The sequence below is a fragment of the Setaria viridis genome, chromosome 9 (assembly GCF_005286985.2).
Source record: "Setaria viridis chromosome 9, Setaria_viridis_v4.0, whole genome shotgun sequence".
NCBI classification, from domain to species: Eukaryota; Viridiplantae; Streptophyta; class Magnoliopsida; order Poales; family Poaceae; genus Setaria; species Setaria viridis.
Window position 1 is genome coordinate 10,597,460 of NC_048271.2, and position 19,943 is coordinate 10,617,402.

Genomic DNA, 19,943 nt, shown 5'->3' on the forward strand with positions numbered 1-19,943 from the left:
CCTCTATCTGCTCAAGTTCAGTCAACACCTGCTGCACCTGGTGGCACACAACCTTTTGTAGCCCTTCAGATTGATTCAATTGGTCCTGATTATGAGAACAATGGGGATGGGTTGCTGAAACTTCTTTGGGACTTGTATGGGAATATTCATCGTCATTCTGTTGGAGAAGTCGAGCTGAAGAAGGGGCAAAAGAAGAAGGTGAAGCTCTTTGAGTATGGTCAGGTGCAGCACATGTTTAGCGCGGCCTTCCCACAGGTGATATGCAGGTTTCAAAAGGCCATGCATGCGGAGAAGGAGATGCCACGCGACATATTTCATGGATTTGGTCCGTCTTTGGAAGACTTCTGTCTTAATGCTTAGAGCTGGCTAGTTTTGAGACACATCGAAATGCTTGTGCATCTCTTGGTTACTTGGAGACAAGCAGAACAGGAGGTATTCAATCTCAAATTTAGATGCGCACTTGATGGGCGCGTTCCGGAATTGGGGATGTTGCTGACCTTTTTGGTTTTGATGTATCAGTATTTGGCTCATGTATTTGAGATTTGCAGAGTCAGGGTCCCTTTGGTTGAGCTTTTGAGGTTGCTTTTGCTTAAAAAGTAGAAAGTCAACCAAAGAGCTTGGGTACCCAAAGCTACTTTTGCAAAGTGTAATTTCCACAGCAAGTTCAGCCTTGCTTTTTCGGGCTGTGAGGGTAGCTTTCCCTCAAAATTACCCACCTGCCATCCATTATGCGCGTACCGCTTCGTTACTTTTTCTTGTCTCGGCTTGGCAAAAATACAACAGAGCAGCAAGTGGCAAGGAATCCCCTGTGCGGTGGCGGCCAGCGGGGCTTGTACGCCGGCAGCCCCCATCCTCCCTGGCTGGCGGCCCTCTCCTCACCATTCGGACCGCTCCTCCCTAGCTGGCTCACTAGAATATCAATCTCCATCATCTCATATCAACATATGAAAGAACACACATATGCCTCTCATGCCAACTCATCCATACAAACAAGCGTTTCACATATGGATCAATAGCAAGCAAGATGGTGACTTAATCAACACATATGGCAAGAAAAATAACAAATCAAGAGTAGACACCAAGATTTACGTGGAAACCCCTTGCGGGAAAAAACTACAAGCGGCGGCGAGCAATCCACTATATGAAGCAATACAAGAGGTGGGAGCCAACAAGGATGGGGAGGCTCCAAATCCCCTACAAATTTCACTTTCAATTGAATGGATTTGGTGGATATAAGCCTCTCCTCTCCTTTCCCTAACCCTAGATCTCTCCCAAGAACAAGAACTCAACTCTCTGTCTATTCCTGAGTTGGGGAAGAGCCATATAATGGCAGTTTTTCAGATTTGCCCTTGGAGCTCCATAATATTGCAAATAGTCCCATTTTCAGCATACAACATGTATAGTTTTTGTTTTGAATAACAAATAACCTAATGGGCTTCCAAATTTGGTGAATTAGGAGCTGCACATCACAATTCTCCACCTCAATGACAAATGAACCACAGAGCAACCACATCAAGTTTCTTGATGCTAAAAAGTTCAATCTTCGAATGCTTTATCTTCAAGTGAATGATCAACATGTAAAAAACACACCGCCATGAATCCTCCACTTGGGAGCTAAATTGGGCAAGAACGAATACCAACCAAGTTCAAGCAATGCTCAAACTTGACCTTTGGGACCACCTTGGTTCACATATCAGCCGGGTTGTCTTTTGTGCCAATTTTCTCAACATAAAAAGTTTGTTTTTCACATGAAGTCGAATAAAGGAATTTCACACATCAATATGCTTAGTTCTCTCATGAAACTTTTCATCTTTCGCAAGGTGAATCGCACTTTGCCTATCACAAAAGACAACACGATCAACTTGCTCAATGTCCAAATCACCAAGAAAATCATGCAACCAAATAGCCTCCTTCACTGCCTCAGTTAAAGATATAAACTCAGCTTCTGTGGTAGATAAAGCAACTGTATGCTGCAAGGTTGCCCTCCAGCTAACACAAGACCCACAAATGCTACCCTTTTATCAAATATCAAACCTTATTTGCTTGTGCCTCTAAGATACCTGAGGATCCACTGTACTGCCTTCCAATGTTCTTTGCTTGGATTTGACATAAAACGACTCACAACACTAACTACATGTGCAATATCCGGACATGTGCAAACCATAGCATACATCAAAATGCCAACAGCACAAGCATAAGGAACTTTAGACATGTACCTTTCCTCCTCTGTATCTAATGGCCCTGATGAAGTAGACAACCTGAAATGTAGTGCCAAAGAAGTAGCAATAGGTTTTGTTTGTGACATGTGAAACTGATGCATAACCTTCTCAATATATTGACACCGTGAAAGCCAAGTCTGCCCATAGACCTGTCACGGTGAATATCCATACCCAACAACCACCTGGCTGCACCCAAATCCTTCATCTCAAACTCACTCTTGAGCATGGCCTTTCTTTCATCAATAGCAGAATGACTCTTTCCTGCAATAAAGATGTCATCAACATAAAGCAACATGTATACCATTGAGCCATCTGCAAACACCTGTTGAAACACACAAGCATCATATGAACTTCTTTCAAAACCATGGCTACTAACATAAGAATCGAAATGATAGTACCATTGCCTTGGAGACTGCTTCAAGGCATATAATGACTTCTTTAGCAAACAAATGTGGTTTTCTTTGCCTTCAACCACAAAATCCTCTGGCTGTGCCATAAAGATCTCCTCAAGCTCACCATGAAGAAATGCTATTTTCACATCCATTTTCTCTAATTCCAAATCAAATAGAGAAACCAAAGCTAGCAAAGCACAAATTGAAGTATGCTTTACAACTGGAGAAAATACATCATGGTAATCAATTCCCTCCTTCTGACTGAAGCCCTTAGCCACCAATCTAGATTTGTACCTCGAAGCAATAACATCCGGAGAAGCATCTTTGAGCTTAAACACCCATTTACAACCAACAATCTTGCGCCCCTTGGGTGGCAACACCAAGTCCCAAGTATTATTTTTATGCAATGATTCCATCTTTTATGTCATAGCCTGGACCCAACTAGCTGCGTGAGAACTACTAATTGCCTCTCTGTAAGTGCTAGTCTCATCATGAACAATATCCTCAATAACTGCCAAAACAAAGGCAGTTGTACCTCTGCCTCTCGCTACTGGTGTGACCCACTCTCCATAGAAATTTGTTGGTTTCCTCTATCTGTGAATGACGTACCATAGGAGAGTGGAGCATCTGAAGCTCTACCTGAAACTGTATCCACTAACTGAACGTTGCATTTGACTCAAAATCTGCCTCAACTGTCACTCTGAACACCATCTGCAGACTGACAACAATGGCTACTGCTGTTGCTGACTGTCAACTATAGTAGACTCGGTCACTGTAGTCTCCACCTCAAATGTTACCCTCTGTGCTACCTACTCTGCTCCTAAACCACCACCTGAAGAAGCTCCACCTAAAGTGGAAGTCTCTTCCAATTGCCGACAAGCTGGAGTAACGATCGCCATCTCATTAAAGACACATCTCTATTGATGATCACCTTAGGGGGTCTAAAATCTTTATACCACAAATGATACCCCTTAACTCCATCACCATAACCAAGAAAGACACACTTCAAAGCTCGAGGTTCCAACTTGTTTTGGCTAATGTGTGCATACGTCGGACAACCAAATACCCTCAAGTGATCATACTGAGGTGGCTTGCCAGACCACACCTCTTCTAGTGTCTTACACTCAATAGCTGTCGAAAGAGCGATTAACCAAGTAGCATGCTGTGGTAACTGCCTCTGCCCAAAGACTATGTGGTAACCCGGCATGAGAGAGCATGCAACGAGTCCTCTCCAATAGTGTCCTGTTCATATGTTCTACTACTCCATTTTGCTGTGGAGTGCCAACTGTGGTGTAGTGTCAAATAATGCCGGTGTCCCGACAATACTTCTCAAACTCTCCTGAGCGAAACTCAGTGCCATTGTCTGATATCAAATATTTGACCTTTCTTTCAATTTGTGTTTCCACCATAGCCTTCCACTGACGAAAACAAGCAAATGTCTCATCTTTGGACTTAAAGATGTAGACCCAAACCTTCCTGCTGAAATCATCAACAAAGGTTAGTAAATATTTTCCACCTCCAATAGATGTTATTGGTGCATCACCCCACAAATTTGTATGCACATAGTCAAGAATGGCCTTCGTCGTGTGAACTGACCTGCTGAACCTTAAATGAGTTTGCTTCCCAAAAATACAATGTTCACAGAACTGCAAAATACATGTGTTTCGACTGCCCAATAGACCACGATGACTCAACTCTGCCTACCACACTCTGACATGTGCCCCAATCTCATACGCCACAATGTAGTCATAGTGTCATCATCAACATGGGAACTAGAAGCCATTGGTGCTGACCTAGTAAGTAAACTGCCCTGCAAGAAATACAAGTCATCTATATCTGGAGTAGTAAGAGCTTTCATCACACACAAGGAACCCCTGAAAACCTTGATCCGATAGCTATGAGTCACAAATTTGTAGCCTTTCCGATCAAGTGACTTGAAAGAGATCAAATTTTTCTTCAGCCCAACCACATGATGAACATATGTGAGTTTACAAACAATACCATCAAACATCTTGAATCTAATTGTGCCAATACCAACAACTCTGCACTTTGTGTCATTGCCCATAGAAATTGAACCACCATTCAATGGCTCATAAGTAGCAAACCACTCCCTATGTGGACACATATGGTAAGAACAAGCTGAATCAAGAATCCAACCAGTGCTGAAGCTCATATCACAATCAGCTGAAACACTAGAAGCACACTGCCCAACTGAAGAACTGTCTGCACTGACAACAAGTAACTCAACAGAACCAACTAAATCACCATCTGCAAATGCCAAACTAGCTGCTGAAGAATTCTCACCCTTACTGATATCACCTTGCTTTTCCCTCTTTTTCTTCAATTTGGGACAATCCTACTTGAAATGGTCAAAGTCCTTGCAATACCTGCACTGAATGCCTTTGCTGCTCGAATGTGACTTTGAACGGCCCTTAGATTAACTCCTGCCATTGCCAGCAGCATTACCACTACTATGACCACGCTCTATGGATCTCCCACGAATCACAACAAGTCCCTCACTTTGGCCATGACTCTTCATACGAGACTTCTTGAGCAAATCCTTAGACAAAAGGATAGAAGTGATATCATACATAGAAATAGAATCTTTGCCATAAAGGATCTGATCTTTGATGCTATCATAACAATCTAAGAGTGAACACAAGAACAAAATAGCCAAATGATCTGTATCCATAGAGTTGGTAACATTATGATAATCAAGCACCGCCTTGTTGAACTTATCAATATATTGCTTGATAGGAGTGCCTTCTTACATACACATCCTAAACAAGCGCATCATGAGTAGAAACGACTTAAGAGTGATTTATCCAAATAGAAATATTTCATTTTCTTCCAAAGTGCCATAGCAGATTTTTCCTCACAAACTTACCTCAAAACATTATCAACAAGAGTGCCACTACCTTCTTATCTATCTTCTTCAACTCTTCTTTTGATGTGCTAGTCAAATCTGGATCAGTTTCTTAAAAAGCAATATCTAAACCCTTCTCAACTAGAACAGATTGCATTTTCACTTGCCATAATCGAAAGTCACCATTACCATCAAACTTGCTCACTTCTAATGTTGACATAGTGAACCAAATCAGCAAGATTAATTTGTGCCTTTGATAATTAATAGCTTTGTGATAATAATGGAGCATTGGAATAATAAAATTAGCAAACTAACTTGTCACAAACATTTCACCGAACATCTTGTGAGCATGAACAAAACAGCAACTATGCTTCAAACTTTCAAACCACAAGCTATCCAATGATTCAATAAAAAAATACTTGCAGTAGCTAGCTCACTAGAATATTAATCCCCATCATCTCATATCAATATTTGAAAGAACATACATATGTCTCTCATGCCAACTCATCCATACAAGCAAGCACTTCACATATGGATCAATAACAAGCAAGATGGTGACTTAATCAACACATATGGCAAGGAAAATACCAAATCAAGAGTAGACACCAAGATTTACGTGGAAACCCCTTGCAGGGAAAAACCACGAGCGGTGGCGAGCAATCCACTATATGAAGAAATAATACAAGAGGTGGGAGCCAACAAGGATGGGGAAGCTCCAAATCCCCCACAAATTTCACTTTCTATTGGATGGATTTGGTGGATCTAACCCTCTTCTCTCCTCTCCCTAACTCTAGCTCTCTCCCAAGAATAAGAACTCAACTCTCTGTCTATTCCTGAGTTGGGGAAGAGCTATATAATGGTAGCTTTTCATATTTACCCTCGGAGCTCCATAATATTGCAAACAACCTTAATTTCAGCATACAACATGTACATCTTTTATTTGGCATAACAAATGAGCTAATGGGTTTCCAAATTTGGTGAAATAGGAGCTGCACATCACATGTAAAGACTTTCAACTAGCAAAATTCCACTGACGATTCTACCTCATAAGAAGAGTGCAAAAAACAAAGATTTAGCATGGATTTGTTGAGATGCTGCAATTCATCAACTGACAATGCGACAATGAGCATATTGGTAACTTGCCGAGGTGAACAATCTCTCCGAGAAAGAATGACGAGCAAAATAGCGTGAATACGAAGCAGAGTGGGGTCCAGGCCGCGAAGAACATGGGGCTTCTCATCTGTACGCACCAAATTTGTAGGTAGTAGGAGTGTAGGGCACTCCCATCACCATAAAACCCTGAAGCAACCAGTCATTTAACAATCAGATGTGTGCAATCAAACCTCTAGGAACGTTGAGAGAAAGGGATTAAAGAAAAGAAGGCAAAACTTGCCGAGTATAAGACGGACAACAAGCTGATGTTGAACTAAAGTTTCCATTTGGAGAAGTATCGCTCAGCGACCATCGCGACAACGAACGATTGCACCGTGCTGAATAGGCACTGCACCACAGTCACGACTCACAACCATGTTATCTCGATACTCCTTCAGCACTGCAGTCTGCACAGTCAACACACAAGATCCAGCCACAATTCAGATTTGGAACCAAATGCAGACAAAGACAGACATGGAAGAATAGCTCGGAATCAAAGAACCCACAATGCAGAATGACCCTTAGTTTGAAAAGGGAAAAATATGCAAGATACGGGTGAGGAGGAAACACAAAATTATTTTGAATTACTTAGTGTTTAGGTGGTTTAGCTAGAATTTACTTTGCTATGTTAGGTGTGTTTCATAGTGCTGGTCTACGTGGTCACGAGCTATTTTTTATGGAACCTAAGCACTCTCTCACCGGAATCGAGGGGATTTGGTCACTGCAATTCTTTTCTTCTTAACGAAACACGTGCTGATGAACATTCTCGAAAAAGAAGTGTGTACCTGTAAAACTACCCAGAGAGACCAGCACATGTTGGCGACGACCATAAGGAAGGTCCATCTGATCCATACCCCCTTGGGAACAGCTGCTTTTGAGCTGGGCGGTTTGGAGGCAAAGGCACGGTGATGGTTGACAGGGCTTATCGAAGGCCCGGAGAAGAAGGCGATGGTGAATACTTCGGTGAGGCAGAGCGCTACGTCGGTGAGCTTGGCGATGCCTGACCAGCTCCTCAGCTTCACATCTTCCATTCTGTCAAAGATTAATTAGTTCTGTAATTAGGCTTTAGTCGAACTCGCAGTAATGACAATGATACACTTCTAGTAGTATACTCTGTAGTATACAACCTTAGTAGCACCATGAGGAAGAAGGTGACTGTAGGCATGGAGCTGTAGGCTGCAGATGCCACAGTCACAGAGGTGAACTTGAGGCTTACATGGTACAGATTCACGCCAAGCGTAATCCTGAAAATCAGTTACCAAAAGTAAATCAATTTAGGTGCTGAACTTTTGTTTTTGCCTTTGCGGATCGATTATACCATCAACCTGTTTCTTCTTTCGTTCGCAAAAATTGAACACTGCAAGCATGCACGCATACCCGATCAAGGCACGAAAGAAGAGCTTGCACCAGAGATGAAATGGGCCGTGCATTTTTCATACAAGATCAAGACGTGGGAATAATCTCACTCTTTTATAAAGTCATCAGATGATCGACGCCCATTGTAACATGGCATAGCTTTACTTTAGATAGTTATAAGTAGTTGGTGCTAATTAAAAATACCTCTGTAGAAGAGCTATGGGCAGCAAGAGGAGGGAGCCAGCTGCCTGGCGGTAGAAGATGAAGACGTAGGTGTTCATCCCCTGGTTGAAGGCGGCCTTGGATATCACGAACATGCCGGTGTAGATCAGCTGTATGGCGATGGCGGCGCAGAAAGGCTTCATGCCTGTTTCTTCCATCTCCAAGCGATGCAGCGTGCGCTCGGGACTCGGGAGAATAGCGTGCGCTTATGTGTGTTTGAGAGCGCGTGTGAGAGAGAGATTCAGTGCCGAGATTGTCGGTGGTCGGGATAATGTATTGGGGGCAATGGCGTTGTGATGAGAAAGTAGGTTAATAAAAAACTCAAAGGAGAGCAGAGAGATCGTTTGCTGCTTTCCTGAAATATTTCTCATCTTTAATTCCTCTCCATCGCCTGTGGAATCTGATTCAAGCACGGAAGCACTGTTTCCTTCTTGCTTACCTTGGTCGGTGTAAGGAAAATAGCCCTAGGCCATAATGATTTTGGTGATTAATGATAACATAGTTATTGAAACTAATGTGTTTGCAAGATGTACCTTTGTAGGTGTTTTATAGGTCCCAACCATCAAAATAAAAAGAAAAAGAAAGACTTAGAAGATAATGTTTCATCTCTGACTACTACTACTACTGATCAAGTTGGGCCACGCATTTGCGTGGATAGATGATGTCTTAGATGATGTCTGCCCCTCGCTATCATGGATGCCTCGCATTTTTAGAAAAAAAGGAATTTTATTCCGATCTCTGCAAAATTTTTGCACACAACCAATTCTTATTACAGCATGGAGCAGTTTTAAAGAAAAGCTCTCGAAAAGCAAACTAAGAAGGGTGCGACTAATCAAGTGCTAAACCTCTTAAAGAACGACCATCCATGCTTGACGAAGATCACCGTAGCTATAAAGATGCCTCACTTAGTCACGTAACAAGACGATCTCTCCTGCTACAAACGGCGGGGAACTAATTCCCTGTCGCCAACCTAGTATCGTCCCCGTTAAAAACTACAATGGCGATGCTCATAGTCACATGTCACATCATCGGCAAACACCAATACCCAACAAGACCTCAAACTCCTCTTACCTCTAGTCGTCGTCTCCGCCCGATACAATTGGATTTCTCTGCTTGTTCAAACCATCCAATCCTCTCGATACAATTGGATTTCTGAGCTTGGCATGCTTTCACCGATGCACCGCCCGACCATATCTCTCCCTCACCATTAGACGGCCAGGATAATCGGGAGGCCCAGCTGCTTTCGTACATCCAGACAGCCCAGTTAGTAGTAGGAGATGACTTGTGTGAAAGCTGCTGGTGGACCGTGGAGGCTTTAATAAGATGGGCCACCTGTGTTGGGTTCAGTTGACTCGGCCCGGCCTACTACTGACATGGCCTCTCCAAGCACGCGAGAATCCACTATTTCATTAAACACGACGCCTTTGCTCCTCTGAACCCATCTGATAAATTCGTCGGCAGCATATGACAACATATTAGGGGTATTTTGATAGTGAACCGGACTCTGGTGCACTATCTGTATGAACGCTGGTGCAAGGCTTTTAACCAGAAGCGTGAGCATGACGAGTAGGTTAGCCGTTTTGACAAGTTCAAGAACATGGTGCTGCACATCCACCGTACCAACAATGCGAATCTGCCCTACAAATTGGGAATAAACAAATTCGCCGATGAAAAGATTAAGGAGATGTGTGCCAATCGTGATCGGTATGATACTATGCTTGCGAAGAAGGTTGTCAATTCAAATGTTCTTTGGAAACTTGATGGCGGTTTCTTGAGGGAGGTCTATGCTGATTTCAAAGTGGTTAAAGGCAAACTGTTTGTGCGCTTTCCTGCGGGCAAAGCTGATGGCGGGGGTTTGAAGGAACTCTCCACCGATTATCAAGTTGTTGCTGGCAGATTGTTTGCGGACCTACCTCAGGGGCGTGAGCTGGTAGTCCCAAATATGGGATTCATAACTCGCCGTCGTCTCTGAATTGGCATACCCCATGCAGCACCATCAACCCTGAATTTTTCACACAATTCTTAATCTAATCAGATAATATAAAGTAGGATTAGCATTGAAGTTTCTTTTAAGCACCAGAGAACCAATCTCTAAACAAAATATATAGGAGATGCAACATTCAGTAGCACTCCCTACTGTTGGTGACAGATCGAGTGTGTGTCTGTGTGAGACAGAGATAAAAATCTTTAAGGAGTCCAGAGATTGCTGCCAACTACTGACATGGTCTGATCCCCGAGGAGACAAGAGTTTGCTTGTCCCCTCTGAGGTACTCCAGACTCAAAGAAAATCTTGCGGCAATTCGCAAAATAAATTCTTTTTTGGCAGAAAACCTCTTCCCAAGTGCTTGCTCTTTTACAGATCACCACGGTAAGCTGACTCGTGAATGCAGGAAAATGTGGATGAACCCTACTCTGTACTGTACATGCTGATACGCATTCCCTTCCATCCCTTATTATCCAGTATTCCAGTGCACATGGCGTATACATTAGATTAAGAGTACAATACCCCGAGAACATGAAGCACATCAAACAATCATGCATGCATGTTAGGAACCCACTGCAAGGAGAATCGATTTCATGCATTGTTATATCATCTGGGGCTTCATATCGCATCGCAAACCCTTTTGTTAATTTTACGTCTGGATGCAGCCAAAACCGTCCCGTCAGGAACTTGACCGGCTCCCACATGCCATGGCATGTCATCTTGTGGATGAACCTGCTCAATCATTGGGCCATTCCTGACACATGGATAAACAATAAAATAAATTATAGGAAAAAAATTTATTCTTATGATTCGCTAATGACCGTATTTGCTGACGTGCACAAACTTTATTTGATTTCCCATAACGTCTCAAATGTTTAGGCCTGAATTGAGATCTCCCCCGTACTAGTTCAAAAGAAAATCTTGACGAAAGTATCTCAAATGAGGCGTGGATTCTGAGTTCATCATGACATGCTATGTATGCTTTGATGCAGATGATGCAGTTCAGATGATAAAATAGAATTGTATACTAATGTATTGTACAAATTCATTGTTTTGTAGACAAGAACGTTAGGGGTGTTTGGTTCCCTTTGCTTATTTTTAGCACGTGTCACATCGAATGTTTACATACTAATTAGGAGTATTAAACGTAGACTATTTACAAAACTCATTACATAAGTGAAGGGTAAACGGCGAGACGGATCTATTAAGCCTAATTAATCCATCATTAGCAAATGTTTACTGTAGCAACACCTTGTCAAATCATGGACTAATTAGGCTTAATAGATTCGTCTCGCCGTTTAGCCTCCATTTGTGTAATGGGTTTTGTAAATAGTCTACGTTTAATACTCCTAATTAGTATCTAAACATTCGATGTGACGGGTGCTAAAAATAAGCAAGAGGAACCAAAGCAGGCGTTAGTGTTGTTAAGAAAAGGAAAAAGAAATAAACAGAGAGAGAGAGCCAGAGATGGCCTAGTACAGTTGTTAGAATAAACCCTCCTCTGTCAGAGCTCAAACCCCTCTCGTTAACCCAAAAAAAGGCAGAACCTTTTTGATCCGGCCACCCGCATTCCGTGACAGTTCCTCGTCCTTTTCCTCCCCGCTTGCGCCTCCCCAACCCACTCACGCTTCCCCCGCCCGTTCCTGCGCCCGCTCCGCCGGATCGCACCCACCCTCTCCGCTCCTCGGACGGCGATGCAGGTCGGCGGCGGCGGCGCCGGAGGAGGGGATGCGGCAGACATACGGGGCCGCCACCGGATCCAGGCCGAGCTCAAGAAGCTCGAGCAAGAAGCGCGCTTCCTCGAGGTGCGTGTGCGCCTGCCAGCCTCCACTACCTCTCAACCTTGCTTCCTGTTTCTTCAATTCCATAGCGTGCCTACTCTTCTGGTCTTCTGCGTTTCAGGGGAAAGAACAGTCTTTTTTCAATTCTGTCAAAACATTAAAAAAAAGTTTCTTTGCGTGTTTACTCCTTTTAGGCTCTTCTTGCTGTGATTGCCAGTGAGAAAAGATGAAAAGGATGGAGCAGTCATCCGAAATGCAGCGTAAGGCAGCATTCATCCCACCTAACTTGGCGAAGCATGCAGCTTTTTAACCCAATGGTCTGTGACGCTCAAAAGGAAAAAGTGTAGAACAATCCGTGCATAATTTCCGAGATTCCTATCTTACCTCGTATAATCTGTGACGAAACCTTCTCAAAGGGGTACGTTCTTGCCATGGCTGTCCCAGGACCCTGGTTCTTGCCATGGAGGTGCGTGTGAGTTGGGTTGGGTGAAAGCGTCCATGTGCATGTGCACGCTCCATGTGCTTCTTGTTTGCTGCCTTCACCTGCTGCAACATTTTTTCTTGTTGGAAAGATTCATTTTCCGTACCTTTTTGTGGGCCTTTTTCCTGATGAGGACAAGCACGCAGTTCTTTTCTGTCCGATTAGATGTAGTTCTGTGGATATAGTGGTCTGTAGCTGAAAAAGAAAAACGAAAACTGAAAATTCTTCTGCATCAAATGATTGGGGACAGTGTACTGAAGACTGAACTTCTGATGTGGCTCGCTGATGCCCCTTTCTGGGGGGACCTGTGGGCATGGGAAGCTGTTTTTCTAAATTTTGAGATGCAGTCCCTGTACTTTAATATAGTACTAACCTGTGGGATGGCAGTGTTGGCCTGTTGGGTACAAAACCATTAACAGAGCAGAAACAATCATCGAAAGTGATTTTATTAAAGGCATAGGGTCTTTGCAATTTATGCATTATCTTTGACATTCTGCTCCGTCTGAAGCTTGAGCACTGATGCTAATAGCTAGGTGACAACTGACAAGCTGGTATGTTGGATCAGCAATGTGCTCCTGCAAGATGAGTGTTTTTGCTTGGTTGGCATTGCTAGATAATTTTGTATTTATTCCTTTTCCGCCGAAGAACTAGTACAAGTTTAGAGCATGCAAAACTCACAATAAGTTTTAATAGCATCCTAGTTCTGATTTGTGGCAAATCCTGCTCTTGACTTCCAGCTGCACTCTTGCTAGGAAGCAGAAATAACTGCATATGCCATCAGAGTTAAGGACATAAGTACCTTCAAAGCATGTAGTACTGCAGTTGCATATTCATTCCTGCTCACTCTGGGGATTTTTATTTTTTATTAATCATTAAGCTGGCTCTGACATATAGATTACCTTTCAGAAAAGAAATGTTATATCAACATTTATCGTACTTGAGCCAATTATCAGAGTTAATCGTGTACCTTGTTGTTAATATTGGTAAGCTCTAATCGTGGATGCTAGTTCAAGCTTTTTTTATTGCTATGTCACGTAAATCGGTCAATTTTATTAGGAGCAATATGCAGCTTGCTATATTACGCTATTATCTACTCACCACTTTCCTTTGAATAGATATGATATAAATGTATAAATAAGGGCCATCCTCTTTACAGTTCACAATCTTATTTCTAATAGTCTACCCCATTCTCTGAATGTCCAATACAGAAATGCAAAAGACAGCTATTTGCACAGCACAAGAAAGCAGAAGTTGCCAATCAAATCATATTAGATTTCTAAATATAGCGTGACATATTAGGTGTCCTCACTTTTTATATGGCACATCATCATCTTCAGATCTTCTAGTATTTTCTTTTTGTACTTGAAATATGCAATTCTACACAACTGAGCTGATATCTTTTTCCATCGAACATTTTTGGCCTTCTATCCCTACTAAATGGCACTAAGAAATAATCTGAAGTTCTGAACTGTTTAGAATATGGAGTATCGACCATAATTGTTTCTGAATCTCACGCTGCTTAACTGAGTTTTCATGTGCATACTCAAGCCTGGCAAGGTATCAGAGTTTTGTGTTTAACACTCAGTTACTCTACTAAATATAATATGAATATTTCAGGCTCCCATGTAGCAATTCCACTAGTTTTAATCATGATCTAAACTACTTATCAGAAGCTTCACTTTTTATTGCCAAATTGCGATGATTCTGGCTTTATTTTTTAGGCTGTTTTCATTTCCATTTGGGTAAAGATTGGATTACAGATTTAAAGTGCACAACCGCACATTGTGTACATATAAAAGAGAATCTGTAGTTACAGTTTTTGTATCTAAAGGCCCAGCTTATGCACTGGCCTTACAACATAAATACGCAAATAAACAAAGCTGCGCATCGGAGCAAAGCACAAGTTACCAACTGACAACATATTAAATTTCTCTGTATCATTGCTATAGACTACATTTCCTCACCTTTCATTCTGGACATTGTATGTCAGATCTGTCAGAATTTTTTTCGTAATATATAATTATGCACAGCTGGCAAGATGTATTTATTGTTCAAACTTTTGTAGTCTTCCATCCTTACCAAAGTAGTGATGTTCTCAGCATTAGAAGACTGATGTGGCCGATGTGACTGCATGCAGGAGGAACTTGAAGAGCTTCAGAAAACTGATAAGGTATCATCGGCATTGCAAGAGTATGTACCACCTTTGGAAGAAATGGATCAATTCCATTATTTTGCTATTGTGCTTATGCGCTGAAAGCATTTTTGATGTGGCTTGTCGTTCGAGATTGACTTCATTGTTTACTTGAACCAGGTTTCTAACAGCGATGGAAAGCAAAGCAGATCCTCTACTTCCTGTGTAAGAAAACGAAAAACACTCTTGTTGCTTGCATCCAACCCATATTCGCATTATCATGTCTTTTCTTGTTTGGTTACCCCCATTATTGCAGAACTACTGGACCTGTGAATCAGTCCTGGGATAGGTGGTTTGAAGGTCCACAAGATCTGCGCAGATGCAAATGCTGGTTTTTGTGATCCATGGCAATAATCTCAAGTGAAACACCAAGAGGCAATTGTTGCTACCATTGAAGTGTATATCGAGTCTCCCCCAGCATAGAGGGCTATTTGAGGCAAGGAGGTAGCTCCTTTCGACATCACAACTCTGTTGAAGGATTAGGTTCAAGGAATGACCTGAGAACAGAACTCTGGAATAGACAAGCCGGCATTTCGGAAGTGCTAAAACTTTGTTCTGAGAAGTTCCTTGTACTGAATTCTGTTGGTTGGCAATCCTTTTTCTTTGGTCTTTACCCGAATGCATGGTTTCGGACTTCAGAGATTGTATCATCAATGACACCAAAAAGATCTGACATGGCAACATGCTTTTTCTGAAAAAAAGTATGGATGGTCTGGACTCATAAATAGAGTCGTTCGACCCATTGGGCCTTGTAATTGGCCCATGAGACAGACCAATTAAGCCCTCCCATTAAAGCCACCTTAGGCTCCTAAAAAAAAAAATTGAAGCCACCTTATCCAAAAATCTGTAGCGCGCAAACACCAAAACCACACGACTACACGAGCGAAGCCGAAGCGAAGAGGGAGGATGGCAATGGCGCCACTGCAGGGTTGCCACTCCCCCTCGCCCACCCCGACCACCGCCCTTCCCCCTCTCCTCCCCTCCTCCTCCTCCATCTCCGCCTTCATCGCCTCCGACCCCGCCCTCACGCTCCTCCACACGCGATGCGCCTCCATGGCGCACCTGCGCCAGCTCCACGCTGCGCTCGTCAAGTCCGGCCTCGCCAGGGACCCCATCGCCGCCAGCCGCGCCGTCGCGTTCTGCGCGGGCCCCTGTCGCGACGTCGCCTACGCGGAGCGCATCGTGAGGCACCACCCGAGGCCCAACTCCTTCATGTGGAACACCGTTATCCGGGCGCTCTCCGACGGGGCCCGCCCGGAGGCCGCCGTGGCGCTGTTCGTCGAAATGCTCGGCTCGCCCACGCCGCCCGAGCGACGCACGCTCCCGTCGGTTCTCGCGGCGTGCGCGCGCATGGGGCGCGCCGGCGCCGGCGCCGGCGCAGCGCTCTACGGGATGGCGCTCAAGCTCGGGCTCGCCGGGGATTCGTACGTGCGCAACGCCGCGATCGCCATGTACGGGTCGTGCGGCGCCGCGGACGAGGCGCTGGCGCTGCTGGCGCAGTGCCCCGAGTTCGACGCGGTGGCGTGCAACAGCGCGATCGTGGCGCTGGCGAGGGTCGGGCGCGTCGACGAGGCGCGGGCGGTGTTCGACGGGATGCCGGAGCGGACCGTCGCGACGTGGAGCGCCATGGTGAGCGTGTACGCGCGCGCCGCGAGGTGCGGCGAGGCCCTGGCGCTCTTCGCGGCGATGCAGGAGGGCGGCGTGGAGCCGAACGCCAACGTTCTCGTCAGCGTGCTGGGCTGCTGCGCGGGGCTCGGCGCGCTGGAGCAGGGCGCGTGGGTGCACGCGTACATAGACCGCCACGGCGTCGCCATGAACACGCTCGTCGTCACCGCCTTGATCGACATGTACTGCAAGTGCGGCTCCGTGGAGAAGGCTCGCGAGGTGTTCGACATGGCAAGGTCACAGGGCCTGGCCAAATTATCGTCTTGGAACTCCATGATGCAAGGGCTGGCAGTGCACGGGCAATGGCAAGAAGCGATCGCCTTGTTCTCCGAGCTGAAATCGCACGGCTTGAGCCCCGACAACGTCACCTTCATCGCGGTCTTAACGGCCTACGGCCACTCTGGCATGCCCGACGAGGCGAAGGCGGCGTTCGCATCGATGGCGAACGAACACAAGGTCGAGCCGGGGATCGAGCACTACGGCTGCCTCGTCGACGCGCTCGCGCGCGCCGGGCGGCTCCGGGAGGCGGAGGGCGCGATCCAGGCGATGCCGATGGCGCCCGACGCGGCCGTCTGGGGCGCGCTGCTCTCCGGGTGCCGCCTCCACGGCGACGCCGACCTGGGCGCGCGCGCGGCTCGGGAGGCCGTGCGGTGCGACCCGCGGGACAGCGGCGCGTACGTGCTGGCCGCGAGCGTGGCGGTGCGGGGCGGGGACGCCGGCCGCGCCGCCGCGGCGGGCGTGAGGGGAAAGATGAGGGAGGCCGGCGTGGGCAAGGTGCCCGGGTGCAGCATGATCGAGGTGAACGGTGTCGTGCACGAGTTTGTGAGCTAGCGCAGTAATCCACGGTACCGGCAAGCTTCGAGCAGTGGCAGACTGGGACGGCAGAGTACTATGGTTGTAAAAAGCGTACAAATGCCCTACGGCGTACATTGCACATTTGCACAGATCACAGATGTATTTGTATTCAACACAGGACTACAGGTTGATCTCATAACTGACTCTGGTATGCAATAAGATATGCAAACTCTAATTGGGAGTCCCTACTCCATCTAACAACATTTGTCCTGTTTTTCGAAAGGATCGTAGGACACTACAACCAAAAAGCAGTGGCACGAGAAATCAACCATTATTAGGTGATGAGGTGCTATCTCCACTTGATCTTTGTTTTCCTTGACAGTCCCTACTCTCTCTAACAACATTTGTCTTGGTTTAACGAAAACTCATGGCCCATTGCTCAAGTAGGCCAAAATGCAAGTATACTGACGAGACACGAACCAACATAGAGTTTTTCAACAAAGAAAGAACCCGATCGACCCACTTTTGCCAGCGATCACGCGCGCGGCCGGGCCCATTCTTTCTGGTCGTTTAAGCAAAAGCTGAAACAGTGCCCCCATTAGCATTAGCGAACGAATCGTAATGGGCTCCATAAGTTAGGTCGTGCTGGAACCCTAGGTTCAGATATTTGAGCAGTTCGTGAGACGACGCGCACCAAAAATGGCATAACTCTTACCGTGCAGTGCGTGGACAGTGACTGCATATATGTTGGCTGTTGCTACCAAGATTTGCTTTTGGAGATGAATTCGGATTCTGTTTTCCGGAAGTGAGCTACAGATTTCCAATGGAAATGGCTGCATCTGTACAAGCCTACTACAAGGCTTGTTTGCTCGTCCATTTTCTTGGGAATGTTTGGTTCGTGGACCAGTTTGCTAGCTCCCAGACCAATAGCCTCCTACAGACTTGGAACAATCCAGAAAGGCAGAAATGTTCTTCAACAATCATTTTTTTCAGGTTCTCCAAGGATCCTAGAGAGAAATGTTCTTGGGTTTCTCTGGCGATCCATCAGAAGACTCTGGAAGACGTAGTGGCCGTGTATTACCTTACTTTCGGTACACACATCTAGCAGCAAGTGTGCGTGGCCAATATTTGACTTTCAAAGACTGAGCTGTATCTAAACATTAGAAGCTACTCCCTCCGTTCCAAATTGCAGGTTGTTTTGATTTTTTCAGGTTCATAGATATTATTATTCACCTAAACATCTAGATACATTATAATATCTATGAATCTAAAAAAGCTAAAATAACCTACAATTTAGAACGAATGTCTTTGTGTATAATAATATCTATGAATATAAAAAGGTCAAAACGACCTCCAATTTGGAACGGAGGGAGTATCCACGAATTGGCTCTTTGAACATCAAATATACCTACCATTTTTCCAGCTCTAGGAAATTGAATATTTGACAGGCGTTTCTGCTTTTGCTGACCATCAAATAGTTAAATCCGGGTGCATCATCTCAACCGTCATCTGTACTACTGAAAGGTCAGCTCAGAACTCTGAAATCTGAACCGATTTGGAACAAACAAAAACAGCTCAACAAAACAGACAAAAGATTAGCTCGTATAGTACAAACCTAAACATATACAGCACATCTACCCGAATGCATGCATCACCCCTTCAACAACCGCGAACTAGTTAATCCAGGTGGGGGCGTCAGATGAATTTCGATCAGTTCTTAACGATATCAACAATTATCACCGCACAAACGCCTGTCTGCATCGGCCGTTGCTATTAAACTAGCATCCTGATGGCGAATGGCGAATCTAAAGCTGGATTGTCCTTTCATTGGCTATCACTGTCTGGTGAAATCATGGCCTACGGGGAGGCGTAGTTTAGGCTGAACCTGGAAATTCTTATACCGGATTGTCACTGTCAGAGTACTATCTGAAAAAAATGTTAAACTTTTTCTAAAAAAAATGTGCGCGCATTCTCATCCGTTGGTTGATCATTATTTTCAGAAAATTTCCGGACCGTGTCTGGTACTGCAAAGGAGTGCATACTAGAAGAATTTAGGGAGTGTTTAGTTCCATGGACTAAAGTCTAGTTCGTGTCACATCGAATATTCGAAACATGAGCTAATTATAAAACTAATTACACACACGGATGGAGGTTAATTCACAAGACAAATATATTAAGCTAATTAATTAATCATTAGCAAATGGTTACTGTAACATCACATTGTCAAATCATGGACTAATTAGGCTTTATAGATTCGTCTTGCAAATTAGTCTCCATCTGTGCAATTGGTTTTGTAATTAGTTTATATTTAATACTCCTAATTAGTATCTAAACATTCGATGTGGTAGGAATTTTAGGACCTCCAAAAGAACCAAACACCCCCTTATATATGAACTAGATTAAGATACTTCTGTTGGCGGTAAAATTAGGCCAACATATGAACACACTTGAATGTGCGGCGCACGGAGAGGCTCCTTGTAGCTCCTCTGCATGCGCCGGTCAAACCGGTGTGGGTGGCCGGTCAGATCGGTTTTGCAGGCGAGCTCGGTGAAGAGACCAACGAACGCTCACCCAGGAGGGACCCCGTCAGGCCAGGCGCACATTGGGTTGTTTTAGGATCAGCAAGCCACCTAGAATGTCCTCAGACGTTGTATAGATGAAGGAAGAATAGTAGATGGGGATTGGAAAAGGTAGGGCAAAAAGAAAAGGTAAAAAGGTAAAATAATAGATTGATAATGTTTTTGATCAATTGAATGCCCTCAATCGGCCGTTGCCCTTTATATTTATAGGAAGGGGAGGTCTTGCCCTACTAGAAGTCGAAACCCTAACAAATCCCATA

General features: G+C 44.6%; 2 protein-coding genes and 1 pseudogene across 2 annotated transcripts; 2 read left to right on the forward strand and 1 right to left on the reverse strand.

Annotated features, from left to right (window-relative positions):
* Window positions 1-6,473: 6,473 nt before the first annotated feature.
* Window positions 6,474-8,365, reverse strand: LOC117835254 (WAT1-related protein At5g64700-like; annotated as a pseudogene).
* A 3,355-nt stretch (window positions 8,366-11,720) lies between these two features.
* Window positions 11,721-15,257, forward strand: LOC117835046 (guanine nucleotide-binding protein subunit gamma 1). Its single transcript, XM_034714397.2, has 4 exons — window positions 11,721-11,996; window positions 14,591-14,643; window positions 14,765-14,809; window positions 14,901-15,257. The coding sequence occupies exons 1-4, from the start codon at window positions 11,886-11,888 to the stop codon at window positions 14,983-14,985; spliced, it is 294 nt and encodes a 97-aa protein (XP_034570288.1). The 5' UTR covers window positions 11,721-11,885; the 3' UTR covers window positions 14,986-15,257.
* Window positions 15,258-15,461: 204 nt separating this feature from the next.
* LOC117835256 (pentatricopeptide repeat-containing protein At2g42920, chloroplastic) lies at window positions 15,462-17,339 on the forward strand. The gene has a single exon (XM_034714624.2). It carries the CDS (start codon window positions 15,551-15,553, stop codon window positions 17,138-17,140), a length of 1,590 nt encoding a protein of 529 aa, XP_034570515.2. The 5' UTR covers window positions 15,462-15,550; the 3' UTR covers window positions 17,141-17,339.
* Window positions 17,340-19,943: the final 2,604 nt, after the last annotated feature.

Excerpts from the sequence above, each read along its gene's own strand:
- LOC117835046 (XM_034714397.2), top strand. The coding sequence starts at position 11,886 with ATGCAGGTCGGCGGCGGCGGCGCCGGAGGAGGGGATGCGGCAGACATA. Across the intron at positions 11,997-14,590 it reads AAGAAGCGCGCTTCCTCGAG|GAGGAACTTGAAGAGCTTCA; the intron begins GTGCGTGTGCGC and ends GACTGCATGCAG. Across the intron at positions 14,810-14,900 it reads GCAGATCCTCTACTTCCTGT|AACTACTGGACCTGTGAATC; the intron begins GTAAGAAAACGA and ends CCATTATTGCAG.
- LOC117835256 (XM_034714624.2), top strand. The coding sequence starts at position 15,551 with ATGGCAATGGCGCCACTGCAGGGTTGCCACTCCCCCTCGCCCACCCCG.